The 22,296-nt window shown below is 51.8% G+C and overlaps 1 protein-coding gene across 1 annotated transcript in view; it reads left to right on the forward strand.

Annotated features, from left to right (window-relative positions):
* The window catches only part of LOC140717736 (sorting nexin-32-like), a 62,134-nt gene that overhangs the window by 13,028 nt on the left and 26,810 nt on the right, over positions 1-22,296 (forward strand). The window contains exons 2-6 of the mRNA XM_073031451.1: positions 360-464; positions 4,839-4,949; positions 14,591-14,712; positions 20,279-20,402; positions 21,122-21,226. Coding sequence (XP_072887552.1) covers positions 360-464; positions 4,839-4,949; positions 14,591-14,712; positions 20,279-20,402; positions 21,122-21,226 — 567 coding nt within the window. The remainder of the gene's footprint in view (positions 1-359; positions 465-4,838; positions 4,950-14,590; positions 14,713-20,278; positions 20,403-21,121; positions 21,227-22,296) is intronic.

The raw sequence follows: 22,296 nt of genomic DNA on the forward strand, positions 1-22,296 counted from the left end.
TTGCATTGATTGTAATCTGTAGTAATTACTTTGTCTTTCCACTGTACTGCTGTAGCAAGACAAATTTCACACCCGTCAGCAGTGATAAGCCTGATTCTGTAAAGACGTGATATTTCTTGAGTTAATACATTATGAAAATGTTGATTCGAGTATTCTGCACCCATTTTCAATTAATGTAACTTTAATGAAAATTTTAAATCGTATTTTGAAACTTAATTGAGTTGCAAGACTTCCTGTACACTGAACCATCCAACTTTTTCCCCAGGGAGCCCGCAGACGATTTGTAACGTGCGTCCAGATCAGTCTGCTCTTGTGACTGGCAGTTTGAATCGCTGTGTTTTGTTTTGTTTTTAATGCAGTCGAGGACCATGTCAGTAGACCTTCAGGGAGACACCTCGCTCCAGGTTGAGATCTCGGACGCTGTCAGCGAGAGGGACAAGGTGAAGTTCACCGTCCACACCAAGGTACGGGGGTGGGGGAGGGGTCACGGAGGTTGGCGGCTCACCAGCTTGTCCTGTGAGTGACGCAGGAACGTTACCTGCTGGGCCACCAGAGTGCGGGTATGACTCATGCCTTCTGGCTCGGTCACCTGAAGCTGTCTTTGAACCCTTGTTTACGGAACTGATTCCTCCTCCTGGAGGAACTGGGGGAGGAGGATGGGGAAAGTGAAGAGTGAGGCATGAGAGAGATTTACAGAACAGTACAGGCCCTTCGGCCCGCAATGTTGTGCTGACCCTTTAACCAATTCAAGATCAATCTCCCACATATAACCCTTCCGTCCCACATATTCACTCTATCATTCATGTATCTATCTAAAGTCTCATATGGGCTCATCAGGCTGGCGATTATGCCAGTTTCTGTGGCATGAAGTAACAGAGTATGGGATGCCAGTCTATCGCGAGGTTAACCCCCCAGCATTTTGCCGGTACCCATTCTCAGCTGGGTGGACTGGAGCAGTGTGTGGTTAAGTGCCTTGCTCAAGGACACAACACACTGCCTCGGCCGGGGCTCGAACTCGCGACCTTCAGATCGCCTGTCCAACGCCTTAACCACTTGGCCACGCACCACACGCATATCTATCTAAAGAGTCTCTTAAATGCCCCTAATGTATCTGCCTCCACCACCACCCCTGGCGGGGCGTTCCACTCACCCACCTCTCTGCTTTTAAAAAGAAAAGATGTGACTCTGGCTTCCCGCTCTATGCTTCCCTACAATCACCCTAAAATTATGTCCCGCCTCGTATGAGCCACTTCCACCCTTTGGGGGTGGTGGGGGGAGTCTCTGGCTGTCCATTCTATCTATTCCTCTTACAGATTGCAGATCTCTATCAGGTCACCTCTCATCCTTCTCTCCAAAGAGGAAAGCCCCAGCTCGCTCAACCTCTCCAATGCTCTCTAATCCAACTTCAAGGGCATAATTTTAAGGCGTGTGCCTTTTTTTTCCTCATCAGTTGCGTAGTCTCCTTCACCAAGAGGGGAGGTTGGTTTCCATGACTTGCTGGGCCCCCGAGGGTCCCTGATCCCTCTGCGGTTTCTTGCGGTCACGTGCGGAGCAGCTACTGGATCCAAAGCGTTGGATAAGATTGGTCAATGGTTGCATTTACTGTCAGAGTATGTATACACCCTGAAATTCTTACTCGTCACAGACGTCCATGAAACAGAGGGGGGAAAAAACCTAAAGAATGAATGGGAAGAAAATGTTAGAGCCTCAAAGCCCCCTCCTCCACATACGAAAATATCACCCTAACTCTTCCCTCCCCCCCCCCCCCCCCGTGTTCCAGCAGGATACATCAGCACCCACCATCCGCCAAGCAAAAGCAAAGCCCCCCAAGAGAGTCCGTGATCTGCTGCCCACCAAAAACCATCGTTCACCCCAACGTGTTCAATGTGCCACGGGCTTTCTTATGCTAACAAGGGGGGGGGAGAGAGAGGGAGGGTGTCACCCCTTCCATGGCGAGAGGGGAATCTAATAGCTCGCTGTTTCCGTGTTACAATCTGAAGCGGCACTTGCTCGAGCTCGCCTGACTAGAGAACCTGCGGGCTCTGATTCCCAGCCCCGTTGAGATAGAGCGATCGCTCGAGTGCCGAGGCCTCTTGACGGCCACGCCCGCTGTCTCGATGTTCTGATCTCCCGCAGTGCGACCCTGGCGCGGAATCGGGTCCACAGTCGCCATCCGAGGCCGCCCCGGGAGGTATTGAGAGCAGCCGGTCCAGGAGTGGGAGCCCGCCGGTGTGACGAGCCGGAGTTTGAGTGCAGCTGTAGATCACAGACTCGGACGGTACCCCAAAAGCGGGTGGAAAGACGTTAAAGAGAGTAGTTCAAGCTGTTTCTCGGATGAGCTTGAAGCCTCCCTCTGGTGCCATATTGGCTCCTCCACCGATGAGCTTGGGGCAATGGTGGGTGTATGGGTCGGATCGGAGTTGGTTTATTTATTGTCATAGGCACCGAGATACAGATTCTTGTGTGCTGTTCATACAGATCATCACACACTGCGTCGAGGTAGAGCAGGGTAAATCAATAACAGAAGGCAGAATAAAGTGCAACAGCTACAGTGCAGCGCAGGTCAGCAGGTGCGAGGTAGATTGTGAGGTCGAGAGTCCATCTTATCGTACAAGAGGTCCGTTCAGTAGTCTGATAGCAGTGTCCTTGAGCCTGGTGGTGTGTGTTTTCAGGCTTTTGCCTGGCGGGAGGGGGATATCTGGGACGGGTGGGGGCTTTGATAATGTCGGCCTCTTTACTGAGGCAACGGGAAGTGTAGGGAGAGCCCGTGGGGGTGGGGGTTGGTGGCGAGGCGGATTTTTTTTCCTGATGTGCTGAGCTGCGTCCACAACTCTCTGCGGTTTCTTCTGGCCGCGGGCAGAGCAGTTGGTCCGCCGGTCCGCGATGAATCGGGGAGGATTCTTCCTGTGTGCATCAATAACGATCGAGGAACGTGCTGAATTTCCTCAGCCTCCCAAGGAAGGAGGGATGCTTGTTCACTTCCTTGGTCGTGGTGTGACCTAGTGGTTGGACTGGGGCGGGCTACTGGTGACGTTTACTCCCAGGGAACTTGGAAGTCCTCAACCCACGCGACCTCAGCACCGTTGACGTAAGCCAAGCCAGTGGTACGTGGATAGGGAGCTATGGGCTGGAGGCAGGCAGCTGGGACTAACACACAGGCCAGCACGGGTCAGTATGGATCAGTTGGGCAGAATGGCCTGTTTCAGTGCCGTACGACTCTTAAGAACGCTGCCACAGCGCGCACAGGCCCAGCCAGCGTGCGACAAAGTCGCGGCAAAATTTATTAACCCGTACACACACATGTCACCGTGAGATTCATTTCCTTGTGGGAATTTGCAGGAAAGTAAAGAAATGCCACAGAATTTGTGTTGCTTTATTTTCCTGTAATTGCCTGGAAGAAGAAAATGAAGAAATTTATGTTCCACGGGGGGCGGGGGGGGTTAGGACGATGCCATGACAGCTCGGGGCATTCCGGAGTCCAGAGTTCAATTCCGGTGCCGATCTCTAAGGAGTCTCTGTGCGTCCTCCCCCGTGGAATGGGTGGGCTTTCTCCGGATGTTCCAGTTTCCTCCCACAGGCCAAAGACGCGCCAGCTGGTGAGTAAATTGGCGATTAACCCTCACCCAATCGGGCGCGCCAGGGGTCGCTGGGGCAACATGGCTCAAGGGGCCAGAAGGGTCTGCTCCACACTGTACCGCTCGACAAGTAGAACTTTGTGTAAAACTATTCATATAGGCTAACAAGCAACCAATGTGCAAAGCAAGACAAACTCTACAAATGATAAAAAAAATATAATACTGTGAACACAGCGTTCGAGAGCACAACGGCCCTGAAGAAGGGTCTCAGCCCGAAACGTCGACTGTTTACTTTTTTTCCATAGTTGCTACCTGACCTGCTGGGCTCCTCCAGCATTTTGTGTGTGTTACTCTGGAGTTCCAGCATCTGCAGGTGTTTCTGAAGGGTGTGCTTCAATAGACAGTAGGTTGCAGGAGTAGGCCATTCGGCCCTTTGAGCCAGCACTGCCATTCGCTGTGATCATGGCTGATCATAGACAATCAGTACCCCGTTCCTGCCCTCTCCCCATATCCCTTGACTCCACTATCTTTAAGAACTCTATCTAACTCTTTCTTGAAAGCATCCAGAGAATTGGCCTCCACTGCCTTCTGAGGCAGAGCATTCCACATATCCACAACTCTGGATGAAAATTTTTTTTCCTGAACTCCGTTCTAAATGGACTACCCCTTATTCTTAAACTGTGTCCTCTGGTTCTGGACTTTCCCCAACATCCGGAACATGTTTCCTGCCTCTAGCATGTCCAATCCCTTAATAATCTTGTGTTTCAATCAGGTCTCCTCTCATCCTTCTAAATTCCAGTGTATACAAGCCCAGTCGCTCCAATCTTTCAACATATGACAGTCCCGCCATCCTGGGAATTAATCTTGTGAACTTACGCTGCTCTCCCTCAATAGCAAGAATGTCCTTCCTCAAATTTGGAGACCAAAACTGCACACAATACTCCAGGTGTGGTCTCACCAGGGCCCTGTACTACTGCAGAAGGACCTCTTTGCTCCTATACTCGACCTCCCTTGTTATGAAGGCCAACATGCCATTTCTGTGCTGAGTTTTTCATTCTGTGGTGTAGAGTCAGTAAGCGTGTGCAGTCAGTGACTAGAAGGAAGAGTGGGGTGAGGTGGCGTGGGGGGGTTGTTTCTCTTGCAGCCAGTGTTGCTTGTAAGCACATCACCTTCTTCACCGCGGTCTGTGGTTTGTAGCTAGTGCGATCTGGCTACATGCACACAGTGAGTGCCTCTCTTCACTTTGTACTTTCCACCTTTCAGACCAACCTCTCCTACTTCAAACAACCGGAGTTCTCTGTGGTTCGACAGCACGAAGAGTTCATTTGGCTCCACGATGCATACCTGGAGAACGAGGACTACGCCGGGATCATTGTGAGTGTCTGTAGGCTGGAACGCAGTGGGATCCCTTCAGGTAGCTGCTGGAGGACGGGGCCGTGGGTTAGTCACAGAGTGAAACTCCCTCTACACTGTCCCATCACACACTCCCGGGGTCAGACACAGAGTGAGGCTCCCTCCACACCGTCCCATCACACACTCCCGGGGTCAGTCAGACAGAGTGAAGCTCCCTCCACACCGTCCCATCACACACTCCCAGGGTCAGACACAGAGTGAGGCTCCCTCCACACCATCCCATCACACACTCCCGGGGTCAGACACAGAGTGAAGCTCCCTCTACACTGTCCCATCACACACTCCCAGGGTCAGACACAGAGTGAAACTCCCTCTACACCGTTCCATCACACACTCCCGGGGTCAGACACAGAGTGAAGCTCCCTCCACACCGTCCCATCACACACTCCCGGGGTCAGACACAGAGTGGAGCTGTTCTGATTGCGCTGGGAGAAATCGAGGAAAAACTGCTGTATTAAGGTCGTGAGTTACTTGGAGTTGGTTTGAAAAGTCTCTTGGACATCTAAGTGAGCGGCTGGTTTAGTGTGGAGGCTTCGTTTGGAGTTTTTCTGTCAGTTTGGACGGGGTTCGTTGACGGCTGCGAACTGCGTAGCACCCTGCTGTGGCCGCTGGCAACTCGCCAGGAAGCCGGGTCGCTCCAAAAACCGGAGACAAACGCGGTTGTTCCCCCACTGACATCGGGACAACCTCCTTCCATCTTTATCGTCGTGACTCGTGTTCAGTGTAGGAGCCGAAGCATCGTTTGAGACGTCGCGACCTCTCACGGGCTGGAAGTTCTGCAGGACTAACGGAGCCTTTCCTGGTGTTGGAATTTCTGGCACTGAGCCAGCAAGGTACTGTTGAGTACAAACTTTTCCGGCCAGTTACTCAACTCGCTCCAGGACTTTATAACCAGCACCACCGTATCATTCTGGATTTGGACATTGAAACAACATGCCGGACCAGTCTACAGGGAGTCGCAGGCCTACGGGGAGTTATGCAAAGGCGGCTGCCTCCCCAGCCTCGGACAACGCCCTGTTTCGGTCGGTGAAAGTGGAACGCGGGGTGCAATGTATTTTGCGAACTGGAACTACCCTGGAAAAGTGCGCGGAGGCTATGGAGGACTTGTTGGGGAAAGATGGTGTTTTGGCCACTGAGAAAGAGTTCGGGGAGGCAGTGTTTTATCTGAGGAATGATGAGTTGGTGCATCGGGCCCTCAGTAGGGGGGATCACGGTGGAAAACATCTTTTTACAGATGGAGCTGGTGACAGCTCCCACACAACGCATCGTCCTCGGTCACGTAAAGCCTTTCATTCCCAATGAGGACCTGCTTCCCGCACTAACACGCTTGGGGCAAGTACGGTCAGAAATAACTGCCATCAGGCACAAATTTAAGAGACGCACCCTCCGTACCGTAATCTCTTTCCGGCGACAGGTATTCATGCAGCTGGCAAGGGAGGACGAAGTTGAGGGCCAGTTTACTGTCTGGCATGAGGGGGCAGATTATCAGGTGTATTGGAGCTCTGAGCGCCCATGGTGCCATGCGTGCGGGGAGGTGGGGCACTTTCGGAGGGACTGTCCTAGCACCCGAAAACCCAGGGAGTCCACTTCAGGAACTAGTGCTCCAGCTACCTCTGCCCCGATCCCATTCCTGCTCCTGCCCCTGACCCTGTCCCTATTCCTATGTCTGTTCCAGTCTCTGCTCCTACCCCCGGTGGTTCAGGTGAGTGTTCCTGAGGCTAAATGCAGGGAGGTTCAGGCGAGGGACGGGGTGGAGCCTGTGCGGGGAAGGAAAGTGAGGAAGAAATCCAAACACATGAAGAAGTCAGCCCCCGAGACCGCAGAGCTCACGCCCATTTGCCCTGAAGTGGAGCGAGAGGCTCGGGGAAGTGCACAGTCGGACAGGGTGTTGGAAGCGGAGAGTAACGCTCCATCAGTGAATCCCGCACCTGTGTGCTCCTCCGGCTTGAAGAGGAGAAGGGAATGTTCCCCCAAGAGGGCAGGGAATGTAGATGCAGGAGAGACCCAGAAAGGGGTGGGAATCCGGGTGGAAGTTGTGTCTAACCCTGAATCCCCAGATGTAGCCACCAGTCCTGTGGTAGGTTGTGTGGTTGTGCAGGAAGCTAGTGCTAGGCCTGTTTGCACAACTAAAACAGACCTGGAGCCCTCCACCCAGGACTTAGCAGTAAGCGCCTCCCTGGAGGCAAGTGTATTAAATAGTACAAGCGGAGAGGAGACCAAGCTCTCTCACCGTCAGCATCAGGCTGCCGGTGAATCCCTTGGACCAGAGCTGCTGGGGTCCCCTTCATGCCTTTCTCCTGGGGAGGGTGATATAACCTGCAGGCCGACCCCGTCAACTAATGGCCTGCAGGGAGTCCCTGGGGATTTTCCCTCCATCGTCGTAACTGTGGATAAGACTGATGCGACGGTGGAGCGGGAAGGTATGAGGGAGGTACCCGCTGCGCAGTGTGGGTTACAAGTGCAGCCACCTTATACACCACATGAGGAGGAAGATGGGGAATCTGTCTGCAGTGAGGGGTTGGAAGGAGATTCTATTGATAGCGAGACAATGGACATCCTCACCCCTCCTGAAAAATTCCCATTGATACCTGTGGAGGAGATCAGAGAGTTTATTCACTCCTCTGTGGGTGCAAAGCATCGGCCTAAACTAGCCTCACTTCGCTGGCCTAGCATGCCGAGGCTGGTGAAGTCCCTGCGAGTCATCCTCGGACGGAAGGGGAAGGGGAGGAAGAATGCTGTGTCAGGGAATGACAGAAGGCAGCTGAAATCCTTTCTGGATGACCTGGTGAGGGACATCAGGGTGAAAAGCAGCCTCGCTCCTTCGGGAGATGGTGGGTCACAGGGTAGCGATGGTAGCAGTTGGGCCCGGAAAGCAAAGAATATTCTTGGTTTTCTTCGGGATAGTGCGGCTGAGGGCGCCACCGCTCTCAGTGGGAAAGGTACTGGTGCTGAGGCCTAGTGTGCTCCCGACATGAAACTTACCACAGCTAGTTTAAATGTAAACGGTAGCAGGGGCTCTCTCCGCAGATATAACAATCTCTCAGTCCTCAGGGATGGGAGAAACGCGGTGAGTTTCCTGCAGGAAACTCATACCACCCCGGGGGATGAGTCCGCTTGGCTCCTGGAGTGGAAGGGCGGGGTCTACATGAGTCACCTTAGCTCCAACTCTAGCGGGGTGGCAATCCTGTTGGCCCCAACTTTTCGGCCAGAAATCGTAGGAGTCCAAGATGTTGTGCCCGGCCGTCTGCTCCACCTGGATGGAGTACCGCTGCATTTTATCAACGTGTATGCTCCGAGGCGCAGGGTGATGCAGACGCGCCTATTCTGTCAGCTGTCCACCTTGCTGAGTTCCATCGATCTTGGGGACTGCGTCATCCTCGGGGGAGACTTCAACTGGACCCTCGAGGTGGAGGACCGCTCGGGCCTCCAACGCGACCCAGCATCAGCAAAAAAGTTAAAGGAGCTAGTCGACTCCTTTGACTTGGTGGACAGCTGGCGGAATCTTCACCCCGACTCTAGCGCCTTCTCCAGAAGATTTAGAGAGAGGGGTTCCCGGATAGACCGCCTGTATATCTCTCGGGCTTATGTCTCCTGCGTGTCGGCGTCCTCCATGCGGCCGGTGTCGTGCTCAGATCATCACCTTGTGTGCATGGAATTTACTCCTCTGCACCCTCAGGTGGGATCCGGGTATTGGCACTTTAACAACCGGCTGCTGGAGGACAGCCGATTCCGGGATTCGTTCCGAGCGTTCTGGGCCACCTGGAGAGAGAGACGGAGAGAGTTCTGCTCCCTACGGCTGTGGTGGGATGAGGGCAAAGCCCACATCCGGTTTTTATGTCGGGAGTACACTAGGGGGTCGACAAAGAGGCGGGGCTCTGAGATTGAGCGGCTTGAAAGAGCGTTGCTTGACCTCGAGTCCCGTCTTGGTCTGACCGGTGGAGACCACCAACAGCTGTGGCAGGAACCAGGAGAAGAAGGACACACTAAGGAATCTGCAGCTTCAGCAGTCCCGAGGTGCATATGTGAGGTCGCGGATCCAAATGCTGCAAGATTTGGACCGCGGCTCACCCTTCTTCTACTCGTTGGAGAAGTGGCGGGGAGTTCAAAAGCAGCTGGTGGAGCTACTGGCTGCTGATGGCTCCTCCATCACGGACCCGGACGGAATTATCAAAGAAGTCCGCACTTTCTATCGGTCCTTATTCTCACCAGTTCCGTCAAATGCGGGGGCGTGCAGTGCGGTCTGGAAAGATTTGCCAAAGGTCAGCCCAGAAGACGCAGCGCATCTGGACGCTCCCCTGACTCGGGAGGAGCTGTCTACTGCCCTTCGGCAACTCCAGAGGGGTAAGTCCCCTGGCTTGGATGGTCTGAGTGTAGAGTTTTATCAGGCTTTTTGGGATGTCCTGGGGGTTTATTACAGCCTTGTTCTAGGGGAGAGCCTAACCACCGGGGAAATGCCCCTCTCATGGCGGAGAGCTGTTGTGGTCCTACTGCCCAAGAAGGGAGACCTCCGCCTGCTAAAGAACTGGCGCCCGGTCTCCCTCTTGTGCGCGGACTACAAGATCTTCGCCCGGACAATGGCCAACCGTCTTGGTTCAGTACTGAGACAGGTGATTCACCCTGACCAATCTTACACGGTCCTGGGCTGCTCCATCCAGGACAATGTCCACCTAGTACGGGACCTGATCCACCTGCAGCAGGAGACTGGGTCCCGGGCAGCGTTTCTCTCTCTTGACCAGGAGAAGGCGTTTGACCGGGTAGACCACAGTTTCCTGGTGGGCACTCTGCAGGCCGTTGGGCTCGGACCACACTTTGTGGCCCGAGTTCGGCTCCTATACTCTGCCGTGGAGTGCCTTGTTAAGGATCACTGGCAGCGCCCATTCCCTTCAGGAGAGGAGTACATCAGGGGTGCCCCATGTCCGGTCAATTGTACGCGATCTGTGTCGAGCCATTCCTGAGCCTTCTTCGGTGAAGGCTGACAGGTCTGGTTCTGCGTGAACCGGACATGGAGGTCGTCCTCTCGGCCTACGCCAATGATGTACTCCTCATGATGACAGATCCCAATGACCTGCGGAGGATGCGCGAGTGCCAAGAAGTTTTCTCGGCGGCATCCTCCGCTAGGATCAACTGGGTGAAATGTTCCGGACCCTTAGTGGGTCAGTGGCAGGTGGACTCCCTGCCGGTGGAGATAAGAACTTTTGAGTGGAGCACTAGACGTCTCTTCTATCTGGGAGTCTACCTGAGTCCTTCTGGGGAGACCTGGCTGGCGAACTGGCAGGACCTGGAGGCGAAAGTCATGGCCCGGCTGGGGCGCTGGTCAGGCCTTCTCGGGGTGCTTTCCTATCGAGGCAGGGTGGTGGTCATAAACCAGCTGGTGGCCTCCATGTTGTGGTATCGGATGGTCACCTTGGCCCCTCCTGCCCCGTTTGTTGCAAGAATGCAGAGAAAGTTAGTGGACTTCTTCTGGGGCAACGGGAAATACTGGGTCTCTGCAGCTGTCTTGAGTCTCCCAATGGCAGAGGGCAGACAGTCGCTGGTGTGCGTTCGAACGCGACTGGCGGCTCTCCGCCTCAGGACTCTGCAGAGATTCCTGGACGCCGAGCACCCTCCCAGGTGGTATGTGTTGGCGACTTTCTTCCTCCGGAGGGGCTGCTGTCTTCACAAAGACATGCGGCTACCACCGGCGGGGATCAGCCATACTGCTTTGCGGAGTCTGCCTGGCTTCGATCAGGACCTACTGAGAGTCTGGAACATGGTCGCCTCAGGCCGGGAATCCCCTCCTCTGGCAGAGGGCGAGGTCTTGGCCGACCCTTGTCCTACCTCAGTGGGTGTCGGTGCAGCTCAGTTGTGTGGACCGACTCAGGCCGAGCTGCTTGTTGGGCCCAGGCCCCACAATCTTCTCCGGGAGCCGTGTCCACACAACTTGAGCCGTCTCTCATCGATACCCACAGTCCCATTCAGGGATGCAAGTAGGAGGTATTTGTATGGGCTGCTGCTCCACACCCTCCACTTCCTTCCCCTTGTCCACTGTCCTGACACGCCATGGCGGCCGGACGGTCACCGGAGGTGAGGCGGGTCCCCACTGGAAGTCCCTTTACGAGGAGGTTCTTCCCATGCACCTGGGGGATCTCGGCTGGAGGGCGCTGCATAGAGCGGTGCCCTGCAATAAGTTATTTAGTTTGTACATGGATCTCCCACCCGCATGCCACTTCTGCGGGCTGGAGGAGACAGTGTACCACACGTACATGGAGTGTGCGAGGCTGCAGCCCCTTTTTGCGTATTTACGTGGGCTGCTTCTCGCCTTCTGGCTGCATTTTAGCCCCACCCTATTTATATATGGTCATCCAGTAAGGAAGGGGGCATGGAGGGATGAGGATGTCCTAGTCAACTTGCTCCTGGGGCTGGCGAAATCCGCCATCCGAGGGTCTTGGAAATGGGTGGCGGGAGGATCTCCCCGGGCAGACTGCCTGGCAATGTTTAGGGGGTATGTTCGTGCCCGGGTAAATATTGAAAAAGAACACGCGCAGTCCACGGCGACCTTAGAGGAGTTTCGAGACCGTTGGGCTCCGCGGGGTGTAAATGCCATCGTGGATAGAGATGGCAACATTCTGGTGTATTGTCTATTTGTAGTGAAGTAATTGTGTTTGTCACTGTTTTGTATATATTGTATAGCACTGATATTTGTAATAAAGGATTTTGTAAAAAAAAAAGAGGTCAGACACAGAGTGAAGCTCCCTCCACACCATCCCATCACACACTCCCGGGGTCAGACACAGAGTGAAGCTCCCTCCACACCGTCCCATCACACACTCCCGGGGTCAGACCCAGAGTGAATCTCCCTCCACACCGTCCCATCACACACTCCCGGGGTCAGACACAGAGTGAAGCTCCCTCCACACCGTCCCATCACGCACTCCCGGGGTCAGACACAGAGTGAAGCTCCCTCCACACCGTCCCATCACGCACTCCCGGGGTCAGACACAGAGTGAAGCTCCCGGATTCTACCACCAGCCTAGCAGCCGTCTAACTTGCTGCCCCTCGTGTTTGGAATATGGGAGTGAACTGGAGCTCCCAGCGGGGAGAATCCACACAGTCACAGGGGAGAGTGTGCAAACTCCTCACAAACAGTGGCAGAGGCTGGGATCGAAACCAGTTCTCTGGGGCAGTGAGGCAGTGGGTCTACCTGCTCTGCCCCTCAAACCAAGTCACTAACGCTCATCTCTTCTCTGGGCCTCCTGCTGTGTACAAGTTGGCTGCTGAGGGATCTCATTGTAGCATACCAAACACTGAAAGGCCCAGAAAAAGAGATGTGGGAGAGTCTGGGACCAGAGAACACATAGAATGGATGTGGAGAGGATGTTTCCTATAGTGGGGGAGTCTAGGACCAGAGGGCACAGATAGAGTGGATGTGGAGAGGATGTTTCCTGTAGTGGGGGAGTCTAGGACCAGAGAACACAGTGGATGTGGAGAGGATGTTTCCTATAGTGGGGGAGTCTAGGACCAGAGGACACAGATAGAGTGGATGTGGAGAGGATGTTTCCTATAGTGGGGGAGTCTAGGACCAGAGGACACAGCATCAAAATAGAAGGCTATCCCTTTAGAACGGAGGCGAGGAGTAATTTCTTTAGCCAGAGGGTGGCAAATCTGTGGAATTCCTTACAGTCAACTGTGGAGGCCGAGTCATTGGGTATATTTAAGGCAGAAGGTGGTAGATTCTTGATTATTTATATGTTTGTTGAGATATAGTGCGGGCTAAGCCCTTCCGGCCCTTGGAACCACACCACCTAGCAATTCCCCAACTTAACCGTAGCCTAATCACGGGGCATCTTACAATGAATAACCTATTCAGCTACCAAAGTTACACCTTTGGGAAGCCCACGCAGTCACGGGGTGAGCGGCAGGAATTAAACCCAGGTCACCCGCACTGTAAGGCGTTGTGCTGACCCCCGCACTCCCCGACGGTTACGGGGAGAAGGCAGGAGAGTTGGGGGTTGAGCGGGATGATAAATCGGCCATGACGGATTGGCAGAGGAGGCGCTGGTCAGGAAGACGGCAGGGGAATGGAGCTGTCTGACCCTGATGCCTTTGTGACCCAGGGACTTCTTCGGAGGTTAAGAGTGAGGCAGAAAACTTGTAGCTTACGATCGAGCGCTTGGTTGCGGGAACAAAGAAAGTGAGGGGAGAGACGAGGAGAAGAAGAGAGCCTGAGGGGGAAAAAGAGAACTAACAAAAGATGTTCAGGTTCCAACAAAAAAAACATTTAACCAATGAAATGGCCGGACTTAAGTAACATGACTCCTGCCACAAAAACCAAGAAGCTTCCTGAGAAATAGAGGTAACTGTGACCATGTATATAATTGGTCAGCGAGTTTTCCAATGGTTACAGTTGCCTCTATTTCTCAAGAAGCTGTGGTAGGAGTCACGTTACTTAAATCTGGCCATTTCATTGGTTAAATGTCTTTGTTGGACATGTATCGCTCACGCACGCACGCCAGGGGCTGAGGGGAGACCTGATCGAGGTTTATAAGATTATGAGTGGCTTAGGTAGAGTAGACAGGGAGCGTCTGTTTCCCAGGGTTGAAATATCTAACACCAGAGGGTATGCCTTGAAGATGAGAGGGGACGGGTTCAAAGGGAGATGTGAAGGGTAAGTGTTTTTTTTAAACTCAGTGGTGGATGCCTGGTGTGGTGGTGGAGGCTTTTAAAAGACGTTTGGACGGGCACGTGGATGTGAGGAAGATGGAGGGATGTGGACGTGCTGTGGGCAGGAGGGATTAGTGTTTGGGAGTTTTTGATTTTAGCTGGTACAGCACAGCATAATGGGCCAAATGGCCTGTTGCTGTACTGTCTTGTGTTCATAAGAAAGTAAGACTGCAAGGGAAGCAGCTATTCCTCAGCCCAATACAACGGAGCTGAGAGAGAAAATAAATCGGCCGTGATCAGATGGCAGCGCAGACTCGATGGGGTGAATGGCCTGATTCTGCTCCAGGACCTCGTGGTCTTGCAGTGGTATCTCGACCCCATCAGTACCTGTTCCGTTTTACAGTCTGTACAGTTTTAAGGTGCCGAGGGAGACCCCAGTCCCTGTTTAAGTGTATCGCCATCTGACTGTACATACATACAACTAAACGAAACAACGTTCCTCTGGACCACGGTGCACCCGCAAAGTATGCACAGAACATAAACCAGAATATCACCATTATTAAGTTAATAAAATGCAGCACGGGTGAACACGTCCTTGTCCTGGTGACGGGACCTCGGTGGTGGCAGGGTATTCATTAGTCTCTCAGCCTGGGAGAAGAGCTGTTACCCAGCCTGGCAGTCCCAGTCCTGATGCTCCTGTCCCTCCTTCCTGACAGTAGTGGGTCAGAGAGATCGTGGGATGGGTGGTCGGGATCCTCGACACTGCTACCAGTAAATGTCACAAGTGGTAGGGAGGGTGACCCCGGTGATCCTCCGGGCAATTTTTTACTGTCTCCTACAGGGTCTCGCAGTCCGGACCAGGTGCTTTCGATGGCGCTCTGTAGAAAACTGTTAGAATTCGGGGGGGGGGGGGGGGGGGGGGGGGCGGCGAATGAAAGTCTGAGCTCTCTCGCTGTTCGCAGATCCCGCCCGCGCCCCCGAGGCCCAACTTCGACGCGTCGAGGGAGAAGCTGCAGAAGCTTGGCGAGGGTGACGGCTCCATGACCCGTGAGGAGTTTGCCAAGATGAAGCAGGAGCTGGAGTCGTAAGCCGGGCTGGCGGGGGAGGTGGTGGGGTTATTAGCTGATTGGGGTGGATTGATCATTACTGTGACGGGTGGGAAATTACCTACAGGTGACCATTCCCAGGGAGAAAATTGCTAATGTAAAGGGGCTTAATTTTTGAGGTGATCTGGCATTTCCCACCCTTCCTTCTCAGCCTGAAACGTCAACTGTCTATTCCTCTCCGTAGGTGCTGCTGAGTTCCCCCAGCGTTTTGTGTGTGTGTGTGTGTGTGCGTTGCTTTGGATTTCCAGCATCTGCAGGCCGTATTGATTGTCTGTTCTGTATCTCCTTCCCGAATGATAGTACTGAGAAGAGAGCACGTCCTCAAGGGTTTCTGATGATGAATGCAGCTCTCTTGTGCCAGCGCTCCTTGTAGATGTGATCAGAGGTGGGGGGGAGCTCTGCCTGTGACGGACCGGGCCCGTACCCACCACTCTTCTGTTCCAGGGCACTCTACTGCTGCTACAAAAACAACAAATCTCACCCGCTATAGGACAGATGTGGAAGCTTTAAAGGATGTCGAGGAGGTTTATCAGGATGCTTGCCTGGATTGGAGAGCATGACTTATGAGGAGAGGTTGAGTTAGCTAGGGCCTTTCTCTTTTGGAGCGAAGGAAAATTGAGAGCTGACTTTATCGAGGTGTACAAGATAAAAGGCATAGACGCTGGACAGCTAAAGACCTTTTCCCAAGGTGGAAATGACTAATACGAATGGCTATAATTTTAAGGTGATAGAAGTAAAATATGGAGGGGGTGGTGAGAAGATGTCAGGGGTAGATTTTGTTCTGTGTTTTTTTTTAACAGAGGGTGGTGAATGCATGAACTGCCCTGCTAGGAGTGGTGGTAAAGGTCGATGCATTCGGAGGATTTAAGAGACACATGGATGATAGAAAAATGGAGGGTTATGTGGGAGGGAAGAGTTAGATCGATCTTGGAGAAGGTTAAAATATAGGCACAATATTATGGACCAAAGGGTGCTATAATATTTTATGATGGAAAGCTGAATTGATAACCAGGAGGGATGGAAACACTCAGAAGGTCGGGCAGCATCCGTGGGGAGAGAAACAGTTTGATTTCGGGTCTGAAACACTTTGTCAGAGCTGTGAAAGAGAGGTGGGTAAAGCAGGACAAATATCTTTGATGGGAAGAGACCAAATGTGGAAATTGAGGAACAATTAACATTATTTCCCGGTGGCTGAACATTTTAATTCCAATTCTCATTCTGATAAGTTGGTCTACGGCCGCCTCTTGTGCCAAGATGAGGCCACCCTCAGGGTGCAAGACCAACACCTTAAAATCTGTCTGGGTAGCCTCCAACCTGATGGCATGAATATCAATTTCAACTTCCAAGTTTAAAAAAAAATTACTCCCCCTCCCCTTTTCTTCTATTCCCCGTTCTGGCCTCTTTCCTCTTCTCACCTGCCTATCACCTCTCCCCCTCCTCCTTGCCTTCCTCCTACGGCCCACTCTCCTCTCCGATTCCTTTCTCTCCAGCCCTTGACCGTTCCTACACACCTGACTTCACCTCTCACCTTCCCGTTTCCTTTTCAGCCCTGAAGGAGAGTCTCAGCCTGACAAGTTGACTATCTATTCACTTCCGTACATGCAGCCCGGCCTGCTGAGTTCCTCCACCATCTTGTGTGTGTTGCTCTGGATTTCCAGCATCTGCATACGGCCTCGTGTTTACCATTGATTAAAGCTGCTTTTTCTGTGTATAACTTATTGTAATCTTGTGGGGCTTGGCCAGATCACAAAAACTTTACCAAAAAATAGAAAAAGCTTAATAGAAATGGGAAGGAGCAATTTTTACAGTGTCAGCGAATTTGATACTGCGTCCTGTCGGAAAGTGTCATATCCAGGCAGAAGTAGATGTGTTATTCCTCAAGTATTGAATACAGGAATTGGAATGTTGTAGAAGTTTTATAAGACTTAATTTGGAGTATTCGAGTCCTGATGAAGGGTCTCAGCCCGAAACGTCGACTGTTTGCTCTTTTCCATAGATGCTGTCTGGCCTGCTGAGTTCCTCCGGCATCTTGTGTGTGTTGCTCGGAGTATTGTATGTCGTTCTTGTCACCTACCTGCAAGGAACGGTGTAAATAAGTTTGAAAGAGTGCAGGGAAAATTTACAAGGACGTTGCCAGGACTTGAGGACCTGAGTTATAAGGAAAGGATGAATAGGTCAGGTCTCTGTTCATTGGAGCGCAGGAGAATGAGGGAAGATTTGATAGAGGTATACAGCACTAGCCGGCTGGTGGCACAGTGAATCAGCGCATGCTCCGAAGCGAAAGTTCCCGAGTTCGAATCCAGTCGGGCCGCTCCCGGATGCGCTTTCCATCCATACCGGCTTGAGTGTCGAGCTCGCAACTTGGCCTCGTTTTTAAAAAAAAAGAAAATGCGCTGTGAGAAGGACGTGGAGGACCACTCACAGAATCTTTCTTCCAAGACAACCACTTGGAGGAGAAAAAAGTGGTCGCCGAGGCTCTGGCAGAGTATGGCACACACAAAAAGAAATACAGCATTGAGGGTGTATATCAGGCAAATACAAGCAAGCTTTTTCTACTGGGGTTAGGTGAGACTAGAACTAGAGGTCATAGTCTCTTATAGTCTTTTAACATCTCTGGGCTATTTTTACTGTGCCCATGGTTTTTTTTTAATCAATTATGCTATTGTTTGCACTGTTGTAACTGTGTGGTTTTGTGCAGGTCTTGTAGCTTTAGTTTTTGGTCTTGTTTTGTCTGGTGGATTTGGAGCTCCTTTCCGGGCAACGCGCTAGGATGGTAGCGCGATATTAATACGCAGAGGCCTCTCCAGACTCTGGATTGGGGATTGCCAAACGTTATGTGGATTTTCTGGTGTAGTCAGTTTTGTCGTGTGCTTTTGTGATATCATTCTAGAGGAACGTTGTCTCTTTTTTTAACTGCATTGCATTTGTGGTTTCTAAATGACAATAAACTGAATCTGAAAAGGTTAATGGTGAAATGTTTAAGGGGAGACTGAGGAGAACTTTCTCAGTGTGGAACGAGTGTCAGTGAAAGTGGTAGCTGCAGGTTCAATTTCAACACTTTAAGAGAAGTTTGGATAGGTACGTGGATGAGAGGGGTACGGAGGGCTGTGGTCCGGCTGGGAATAGGCAGGATAACAGTTCGGCATGGACTAGATGGGTCATCTGCGTTTGAGTGAGACTGGAGCCCATAGTTAAAGGGCAAAAGGCGAAATATTCAAGGGGAACTTGCGGAGGGACTTCCTCACTCGGAGGCTGTTGAGTTTGGAATGAGCCTCCATCCGTTAGCGTGGTTGTGTGGCTCTCCTGTTTGTTTCCCAACCCCTCTGCAGATGGGGAATGAGGAAGTGGGTGGAGAATTTCAACACACGCAAGATGCTGGTGAAACGCAGCAGGCCAGGCAGCATCTGTAGGAAGAAGCATGTCGACATTTCAGGCCGAGACCCTTCGTCAGGACAACGGTGCTTCTTCCTACAGACGCTGCCTGGCCTGCTGCGTTCCACCAGCAGTTTGTGTGTGTGTGTTGCTTGAATTTCCAGCATCTGCAGGTTTCCTCGTGTTTGGAGAATTTCGACGACTCTTCTGTGTCTGTCTTCGCCAGGAGAATGCACAGACTGGGAGTAAATGAATCTCGGCTGTCTGAGTTGCGGGGGACCTGCGCTTTGGGGTGGGGGGAGCTTGGGGGTCTACGATCTCTCATTTGACAGGGAGGAGTTTGTGTTCTGTTTAAATCAAATCGAGTTTAATTTGTCATTCAACCATGCATGGATACAGCCAAACGAAGCAACGTTCCTCTGAGGCCAAGGTGCAAAACGTACACAGCGCGTTCAAAATGGCTAACCAAAAATAAAACAGTCACGCAAAAAAAAAACCACATAGTCCAGGGGTTCCCATCCTTGAGTCCACAGATCCCTCAGTTAATGGTGCAAAATCCATGGCATAAAAAAGGCTGGGAGCCCCTGTTCCACTCACATGCCCAATGTGGTTACAGGAGTAGGTGAGAGACTGGGAATCCTGTGGGGAGCAACTCTCCTCACTCCCCAAAGCCCATCCTTCCATCTACGCGGCTCAGGTCAGGAACACGATGGGATGCTCCCTCCTTTGCCTGGGCGAGTGCAGTTTCTGCAGCATGCAGGCAGGCTGACGCCACCCTGGACATAGCGCTCCCCCGTTCCCTCACTCCCACCGCTGACCCACAGCGGCGGCAGCTTGTACCAGCTACAGGGGGCACCTCAGGACTCACCGAGACAGCTTTTTCCACAACTCTAATCTTTTCCAGAGACGTGAAAGCTGAATTATGCCATCAAGTCTACTCTGCCATTCAGTCGTGGGTGATTTATCCCTCTCAGCCCCATTCTCCTGTCTTCATATCCTTTGACGCCTTCACTAATCAAGGACCTAGCAACCTCCACTTTTGACTTAGCCTTTATAGCCATCTGTGGCAGTGAATACTGCAGATTCACCACAGTCTGGCCGACAAAATTCCTCCTCATCTCTGTTCTACAGAGATGTCCTCCTATCTAAGACTGTGTCCTCTAGGCCTAGATTTCCCCCCCACGTTAAGAAACATCCTCTCCAATTCTGCTTTCAATATCCCCTTCCCTCTTCATTTAAAATCCAGTGAATACAGCGCCATCAAATGCTCCTCGTATATGTTAAACCTTTCAATCCTGGAATCATTCTCATGAGCCACCTCTGGACCCTCTCCAATGCCAGCGCATCTTTTCTTGGATAAGGTGCACAAAACTGTTCACAATACTCCCAAGTGTGGACAGAACAAAGCCTCTAAAACCCTCAGCACTGCATCCTTGGTTTTGTATTCCCGTCCTCTCGAAATGATTGCAAGCATTACATTTGCCTTCCTCGCCAGCAACTCAATCCGCAAGTTAACCTTCAGGGAATCCCCCTGCAAGGACGCTCAAGTCACTTTGCACCTCTGATTTTTGAATTGTCTCTCCATTTAGAAAATAGTCTATGCCTTTATTCCTTCTACCGTACACTTTCCTACACTGTATTCCACCCGCCATTTCTTTACCCATTCTCCTAAGTCCTTCGCAAACTCCTTCTTCGACGTGAACTGGCCCTCCACGTATCTTCACATCATCCACAAAGTTAGCCACGAGGCCATCAATCCGGTCAACTGAACATCGACTGTTTATTCCCCTCCATAGATGCTGCCTGACTTGCTGAGTTTCTCCAGCAGACTAAGAACTCTGACAGGAACCTTGAATGGTTAGGAAAGATTTAGTAACCAGTTTTACGCTGACACAAAAGAGTAACCATTAACCACTCTGCCAATGCTGGAAATCTGGAGTAACACAGAAAATGCTGGAGGAACTCAGCCAGTCAAGTAGCATCTATGGAGGGAAATGGACAATTGGCATCTTGGATCATCTGGTCTCGACCGTAAGCGTTTTCTATCCATCTCCCTCCACAGGTGCTCTCCAACCCGCTCAGTTCCTCCAGCAGTCGTCTTTGCTTCGGAGGGAGCAGTCTGACTGTGCTGACTGTATAAGTGTGGCCAATGATCTGTCCTTCTCCCCACAGCGAGTACTTGGCCATCTTTAAGAAGACGGTGGCCATGCACGAGGTCTTCCTGCAGCGGCTGGCTGGCCACCCCGTGCTCAGAAAGGATCACAACTTCTACGTATTCCTGGAGTACGATCAGGATGTAAGTCTGGCTGCCATGGCAGCGCGATAGGCTAGCGATTAGCGTAATGCATCAGTGAAGAAGAAAAGAGTCCTTAACTCAGAGCGGAGTCATCTGGACACCGTCGTGACGGCATTTTTTTTTTTTAGTCGGCTTTCTTATTTTTACCAGTCTGAGCTCAACCCAGCACGGATGGAAAGCGTGCAAGGGAGCCGGCTGGATTCGAACTCGGGAGCCTTTGCTCCGAAGTCCAGCATTGATGCCACTACGCCACCATCCGGCTACAGCATCAATGGCGCCGCCATCTGTAAGGCGTTTGTCCGATCTCCCAAGTGTTTTTCCAAGTTCAATGTATTGTCATTCCAAACAACATATTTCACTGTAAGCACCTCCTCGATGCTGGTCATGTGAAGAGGCGTGCCCTGGGTAATGGGGGTCCTTAATGATGCACACTATCTTTTTGAGGCATCCGTCACCCTTTGAAACTGTCTAGCTGGGGAGGCTGGTACCCGTGACAAACCTAGTTAGACCTTTCTGCAGCTTTCTCCGATCCTGTGCCGTACAAATCCACGAGCCTCTGTGGCTCCTGCCCGATGCTAGCTGTTGGGGAGGAGGCTGTGAGGGGGAAATGGCGTGGCCTGGGTAGCGGGGGGATCTTTGAGGCAGCGCCTCCCGCAGACGCAACCGACGGCGGGGAGGGGGACGTTCCTGCCAGGTAGTGAGCTGCTTTCTTTCCACAGCTGAGTGTCCGCGGGAAGAACAAGAAGGAGATCCTGGGCGGGTTTCTGAAAAACATCGTGAAGAGCGCTGATGAGGCGCTAATCGCTGGCATCTCCGGCATCAAGGTGAGGCTCAAAACTCTTTAACCCTCTGCACTCCGTGAAGCAAAATTCTCATCATCGGCCGCACACTTAACCTTGGTGCCGGATTGACGGGTGCTTTCAATTCGCTTTAAATTTTACACAATAATAAAATCTTCCAGGAAGAGTGGAAACAAATCCTCGTGGGTATCAGCAGGGTGCGGTAAATATCCCCCAGTGAAGCAGATGTCTGAATGAATCAGAATTTGGTTTAATATCTCTGGCATATGTCATGAAGTTTGTTTGTTTTACAGAAGCAGCACACTGCAATACATAGTACAAAAAAAAACTAAATTATGAGTATTCATTAAAAAATATTAAATCAGTGCAAGAAGAGAGCAAATGAAAGAATAACACATAGTGAGGTAGTGTTCATGGGTTCACTGTCCTTTTAGAAATCTGACGGCGGAAGGGAAGAAGCTGTTTGAGGCATCGCCTTTCGAAGGTGTCCTGGATGCTAGCAGGCTGGTGCCACGATGGCGCAGGCTGAGTTCACAACCTTCTGCCTCTTCTTCCGATCCTGTGAAGTGGCCCCTCCGTGCCAAACGGCGATGCGATGCTCTCCGCAGTGCATCTATGGGAACTTGCCAGAGACTTTGGTGACGGCAAGAAGGCACGGAGACCTTCAGAGAGCAAGTGGGAGGGTGGAGCGTAGAAGCTATGGGCTGAGAAAACATAGGCAGAGGGTAGGCTGCGATAGCTTTAGGAGGGATTCCTCCAACAGTGTGCTAATATGGTACAGTCGGCCCTCCTTATCCGCGGATCAGGAAAACCCGGAAGTTCTCTTTCCAGCACTCGTCGTTTGAGTACGTACAGACCTTTGTCTTGTCATTTTTCCCTAAACAATACAGTATAACAACTACTTACATAGCGTTTACATTGTATTAGGTATTATAAGTAATCCAGAGATGATTTAAAAGTACAGGCAGTCCCCGGGTTATGAACGAGTTCTGTTCCTGAATTCGTCTTTAAGTCGCATTTGAAGTCAGGACAGGTACATCCGGTATTATGTAGCCTCATTTAGTAAAAACATTTGTCTTAGTATATCGTACATA

Source organism: Hemitrygon akajei, chromosome 28, assembly GCF_048418815.1.
Source record: "Hemitrygon akajei chromosome 28, sHemAka1.3, whole genome shotgun sequence".
NCBI lineage: Eukaryota > Metazoa > Chordata > Chondrichthyes > Myliobatiformes > Dasyatidae > Hemitrygon > Hemitrygon akajei.